Consider the following 6,510-nt stretch of genomic DNA (forward strand, 5'->3'; position numbering starts at 1 on the left):
AAAATATCGAAACCTTGCAGAACTGCCAATTCCTTTCCCCTGGTCACTCAAAACAAGGAACAGAGAATATCTTGTGTTTATGAAACTAGTATTCTTTCTTACTCAAAGAATAAAGACATCAAAGAAACATAACACTGATAACACTGAGGGTCTCGGCCTGAAATGCCGGCTCTTCATTCATCTTCACATATGCTGCCTGACCAGCTGGGCTTCTCCAGCACTTAGTGTGCCACGTTGGATTTCCAGTAATTGATCGCGCTTTTCAAACTTGGAAGACTAAGGGTATTTTACGGTTTTTGGATTTATTTTTAGATGGTTCCCTTATGTCTTTTGAACAATTATCTAATAAATATAACTTATCAAGAATACATTTTTTTAGATATTTACAAGTTAGAAATTTCCTAAGTACTATACTTTCTTCCTTTCCAATGCTTCCTCCTATATATATTTTAGATTCGATAATTAACCTTAATCCATGTCAGAAAGGTGCATCGGCTATGATTTATAATATTATTATGAAACTTAGGAAAGCTCCATTTGATAAGATTAGGGTAGATTGGGAACAGGAATTGGGGCTTACCATTTCTGTGGATGATTGGGGGCAGATTTTACAATTAGTTAATACTTCCTCTATTTGTGCTAAACATTCCCTAATTCAATTTAAAGTGGTTCATAGAGCACATATGTCCAAAGATAAGTTAGCGCGTTTTTACTCGCATATTAATCCTTTCTGTGATAGATGTTCGGGGCAGATAGCCTCTTTAACTCATATGTTTTGGTCTTGCCCTACTTTGGAAACTTTTTGGAGAGATATTTTCAATATTATTTCTAAGGTATTAAATATAGATATCTCTCCTCACCCTATTACTGCTATCTTTGGACTACCTAAAATTTCTAGTAATCTTTCCCCTTCAGCCCGTAGAATGATTGCATTTCTTACTTTAATGGCGAAAAGATGTATTTTACAACATTGGAAAGAGCTTAATGCTCCAACTACCTTTTTTTGGTTTTCTCAGACGATTTTATGTTTGAATTTGGAGAAAATTAGAAGTAACCTTTATGATTCTTCATTTAAATTTGAACAGATTTGGGGACCTTTTATTCGATATTTTCATTTAATGTAATATTTACCCTTCTTGTTTTTTTTTCACTGTTTTAATGGAGGTCGGGATTGAGGACGTGATTTTAAGTTTAACTCTGTTTGGTTTCAAGTTAGCCCATTGCTTTGCTTTGCTTTTAGTTAGTTGCACGGTGGGTTTTTTTTTGGGGGGTTTTTTTTTTCTTTTTTTCCATTGATATATATAAAATTTAGTATACTATTATGTTATCTTGGTTTCTTATGCTTAAATTACATTGTAGTATTTTCTTTTTGGTATTGTTATCTTTTGGAATTTTATTATACTTTAACATTGTATTAATGTTTATATGGCTTACCTTTTTTGTATACTTACTCAATAAAAAGATTTAAAAAGAAAGGATTTCCAGTAATTGCAGAATCTCGTGTTTATAACAGGACATTTCAAAAGGTTAATTATTGCCCGTTGTGCACTCAGTTATGTTTGGTCCAGTCACTATACTTCAAAAGCTATAACCACATTTTAGAAACAGCAGAGTCAATTTGTTCCACCATCATTTTGTATATGTTGTTAGAAACAGCAGGTCGGGCAGCAGCTATGAAAGGGAATATGATTTCCAGCTTCTGCAGAATCCCACAAACACGAGGAAATCTGCAGATGCTGGAAATCCAAGCAACACACACAAAATGCTGGTGGAATGCAGCAGGCCATGCAGCATCTATAGGAAGAAGCACAGTCGACGTTTCAGGCCGAGATCCTTCGTCAGGATTAAATCCTGATGTCCTGATGTAGGGTCTCGGCTTGAAACGTCGACTGTGCTTCTTCCTATAGATGCTGCATGGCCTGCTGCATTCCACCAGCATTTTGTGTGCTCTGCAGAATCTTCTGTGTTTACATTTTAGAAAGTTCTGAAAGGGAGGTGTGAAGTCCCTGCTTTTCTTCCATTTTCAGATCTTTCTGCACAGTATATTGGCACCATCTAGATCCTCCCCCCCCACCAAGCAGGTTTAATCAAGCAGTAATGAATCTACCCTGCATGTGCTGGTGCTAAATGCTAAATACCTGACAGAGTGAAAACAATGTCCATAAAATTAATTGAAGCAGAATGCAGTGAAACTAAAAATATGGAGTTATGAGTAGAGTTTTCATTTCACCTTGATGCCAACAACCATAAGTAAAACTTGTAAATCAAAGAAATAAATACCAGCGTGATGCAAAAGTAAAAGGCCAATTTAAGAACAAATTCCATGGCTGGTAAAAGATGCCAGATGTAGTTTACAAATTGGTTGTACATCAGGCATTTGTTGTGTGAGGGCAGGAATCCCCTGTTGTCCTCTGAGGTTTGGAGGTAATCTATATATCTGAGAGAGTTGGGAGGCAGGGCAAGATGTCGAACTGTAGAGCATGGAAACAGGCCAGAAGGCCCAACTCACCAAATCACTCAGTGGGCGCTTTTCAATACTAATCCCATCACCTAGTGCTTGGTCCATAGCCCCGTGTGCCTAAGCAATTCAAGTGTTCCTCTGGACACTTAATGAAGCAACACACACAAAACGCTGGAGGAACTCAACAGGCCAGGCAGCATCAATGGAAAACAGTACAGTCCTCAGTCTGCTGATGAAGGGTCTCAGACTGAAACGTGGACTATTTACTCTTTTCCACAGATGCCTGCTGAGTTCCTCCAGCATCTTGTGTGTGCTGCTTGGATTTCCAGCATCTGCAAATGTTCTCTTGTTTATGATTGGATTTACTTAATGATCACACTTCAGCCATCGAAGTCCTTGGCTAATACAAGGGGGCATAATTTTAAGTTGATTGGAGTAAAGTGTGTGTGTGTGTGTGTGTGTGTGTGTGTGTGTGTGTGTGGGGGGGGGTTATTATTTGTTTTTTTTTACACAGACAGTGGTCAGCATGTGGAACACCCTGCCAGGGGTGGTGGGAGAGGCAGTTACAGTAGGGCCGTTAAGAAACTCTTAGAGAGGCATATGGATGATAGCAAAATGGAGGACTATGCAGGAGGGAAGGGTCAGAGCTTTGAACAGGTTAAAAAGTTGTACAATATTGTACTGCCTATACTGCACTGTAAGTTCTATGTTCTTTGCCACTCTCTGAGTGAAGAAGGTCCCCCTCAGATCCCCTCTAAAACTTTTCCCTCTTATCCCAAACCTGTGTTCCCTAGTTTGACAAACATCTGATATGGGTAAGTTTCCTGCAGTAGTATGGAGGAGAGTGGTGTTAGTTACTGAACATTTAGTCACAGATCTAACGGAATGTCCCCAAAGTTATCTATAAAAAAACAGTGTGTGGTTCTGATCTATTAAGGGCTGCTGGTTAAATAATTCAATTCCTGATGAGTATTGTGTTCAGTTCTAATCACTTTATTATAGAAAGGATATGGAAGCTTTGGAGAGGGTGCACAGGAGATTTACCAAGAGAGAGCATGTCTTATGAGGATAGGTTGAGAAAGTTAGGGCTTTTCTCTTTGAAATGAAGAATGATGAGAGGTAACTTGATAGAGGTGTATAAGATGATGAGACAGAAAGAATGAACAGTCAGAGATTTTTTCAAAGGGCGGATATGGCTACTCCCAGGGGGTGTAATTTTAAGGTGATTGGAGGAAAGTACAGTGGGCGGGGGGGGGATGTCAGAGGCAAGTTGTTCACACAGAGAGAGGAACACCCAGCCAGGGGTTGTGGTAGGTGCAGGTACATTTTACAAGATTCTGAGATAGGCACGTGAATGAGAGAAAAATGGAAGGCTATGTGGGAGGGAAGGGTGTAGATTGAACCGAGTATGTTAAAAGACCCCTGGTGAAGTGGATCGTGGGCTGCAGAGCCTGGATTGTGCTATGTCCTATGATCAACAAGGCAAATCATTTCCCACTATGTGTCTACATTAATAATATTTCTATTTCAACCAGAGTAGATCCTAATTCAGAAGCTTTAAAAAGGATCAAGACCCCAAGAAAACTCCAACCACAATGTTCCAAATGTGGAAAAAGGGACTAGCTTGGTTTGCATGGATCAACTGTTCTGAAGGGCCTTTTTGCTTTCTGTATGACTCGATGACAATCCCACCAAACCTCATCTTCTGCGGGCTTTATCCTATCTGATCTAAAACAAAGGCTGCAACAAACTTGCACCGTTGCAGAAATTTTATTTTCTCCTCTTGTATTTTTATATTTCCTTTTGACACAGAAGGCCATTCAGCCCATCAGATCTACCCCAGATCTCATTGCAATCCATTCCTCACTATTACCCTACAATCTATTTCCTCCCACATGAACATAAATTTTCCAGCTACACCAAGGGGCAATTAACACCCCACCAACCTGCACAGTTCTGGCACATGTGAGGAAATCAGCTGGGAAATCATCTTGAGAAAGCCCACACAGTCACAGGGAGAACATGCAAACTCTACACAGGCAGTACCGAAAGTCAGGATCGAACCTGGATTGCTGATCTGTGAGCTGTAACTGCTGCGCCACTGGGCCAGTGTTCCGAGGAACAGAGTATGACTGAGGCAATGTACTTGTCTCAGGCAAGCAATTTAGAATTGTTCAACCAGGATGCAGAACGTCAAAGTTAAAGTTGTGATCAATAAGTGTGTATTATGTCAAGTCTGTTTAGTCAGTGTTGCAATCACACCCTCAGTGTTTCTAATCACCTCAGACCAGGAGCATTGTGGAATTGTCCTTACCTGTGTCTGCAGGTCAAAGTAAGCCCGCCTTTCCTCCATCCGCTCCCTGTTGAAGTTGCTGTTGAACTCTGCGGCCTTCTTTGCAGCTTTCTTGATGTACTCTGGCACTTTACTGGGCTCAACCTTTTGTGTGTTCTGTAGCTGCAATTGCTGTGCAGAGTCACAAGTTTGGTTCAAATATAAAACCAGAAGTGGGAATTTGCCATCAGTTCCCTGACAAACTGCAAGTATTTACCCAATTACCAACTGCTTTGAGACACTTCCATAGAAGCCTACAGACGAAATGCACGTGGGCAGGACTAGTATATACAAGTACAATGATCAGCGTGAAAGCATAATTTCACCATTCAGTTCATCTGATATGCTCTGCCATTTGATTATGGCTGATTTGTTATCCCTCTCAACTCCATTCCCCTGCTTTCTCCCTGTAACTCTTGACACCCTTACTAATCAAGCTTAACCAATGACTTGGCTTCAACAGCCATCTGTGGCAATAAATTCCACAGATTCTTCACCTGCTGGCTAAAGAAATTCCTCCTCATCTCTGTTCTAACATGGGTGTGGTTGGTGAAATGACCCATTTCGGCACTGCTATGTATCTGTAACTCCATAATACAGCACTCCCATGCTCGTCAATGGATTCTTGTAGACAAACCCATCACTGCACTTCAACGGGAGCATGGAGATAGAGAGGATTCAGGTTAAGAGGGCCATGAGCTAATCAGTTAGCCACTTATTTGGGACAACTCTTAAAATAACAAAAAATAATGGAGAAGATAGCCAGGACTCCCTTCGTTTATTTATGACACTATGCTGCTCAACTGGGACAGGAGACTTCTGCTGAAAGTTTCTAACTAGCATCAGTCGTGTGCACTTGCATGGCCATTAAGTACTACACCAAGCTCAGAGCAAACGGTTTTTAAATAACATCAGTTGAGAGTGTTTGTGTTCAAAAAGCAGTGATTTTTGTTACTGATAGTTGGCGAGAAATAAGGCAGAAAGACAATTCATAACTGTTTTGCTCACTACAAGCATTCAAGCTTGGAGATGCCAGAAACGGCCGGGAGTGAAATGAAACGATTTTACTAAAACAAGTTAAATACTATGAAGAATTTGAAAGTTACAATGAAAATGAATATTTGGAGGATGCAATCATCAAAAGCATTTTATGAAGACAGTCCATTATCTGCACTGATCTTGTTCATTTACAGTCAATCAAAAGAACATAACAGCAAACACTATGACTTCCTCTATCAGTAACTATTGACAACCAATACACAGTTTTATAGTGTAGTCGGATTGGGAATATTCTAATTTGTTCTGTATTTCATTTAAAAAATAATTTATTATTCAGTTCAATGGTAGGTTGTCTTTTTTATACCTTTTTAACTATTTCCATGAAACTTTGGCTCATTACTGCAGCTGCTTAAATGGACCAAATATACTGGGCCAGATGTGTCCCAATCAACTGGAATCCACTGTATGAGGAAATTTAGTTAAGTATGCTCAGGATACTTCATATGCTCCCTTCTCAGAGTCTGCAATCCCAATCACTTAACTGCAAATTATTGACAGTGAGTTGGATAACAATAATAAGGTGCTTTCTTTCATAAATTTGTCCACATGATCCAGAGACTACAGGCAATTATGGCATTATTTGTCCACAAGGACAGCGATGAAGCAGATGGGACTTTATGATAATCTAGATGCTTCGTGACATGTGATGATTATATTG

The 6,510-nt window shown here is 39.7% G+C and overlaps 1 protein-coding gene across 1 annotated transcript in view; it reads right to left on the reverse strand.

Moving 5' to 3' along the window:
* The window catches only part of LOC134351169 (PHD finger protein 10-like), a 32,962-nt gene extending 27,301 nt beyond the window's left edge, over positions 1-5,661 (reverse strand). The window contains exons 1-2 of the mRNA XM_063057283.1: positions 5,631-5,661; positions 4,776-4,996 (exon numbers count right to left, since the gene is read on the reverse strand). Of these exons, the coding sequence (XP_062913353.1) occupies positions 4,776-4,996; positions 5,631-5,661 (252 nt within the window). The remainder of the gene's footprint in view (positions 1-4,775; positions 4,997-5,630) is intronic.
* Positions 5,662-6,510: the final 849 nt, after the last annotated feature.

This window comes from Mobula hypostoma, chromosome 8 (genome assembly GCF_963921235.1).
Source record: "Mobula hypostoma chromosome 8, sMobHyp1.1, whole genome shotgun sequence".
In the NCBI taxonomy this organism is placed as follows: domain Eukaryota; kingdom Metazoa; phylum Chordata; class Chondrichthyes; order Myliobatiformes; family Myliobatidae; genus Mobula; species Mobula hypostoma.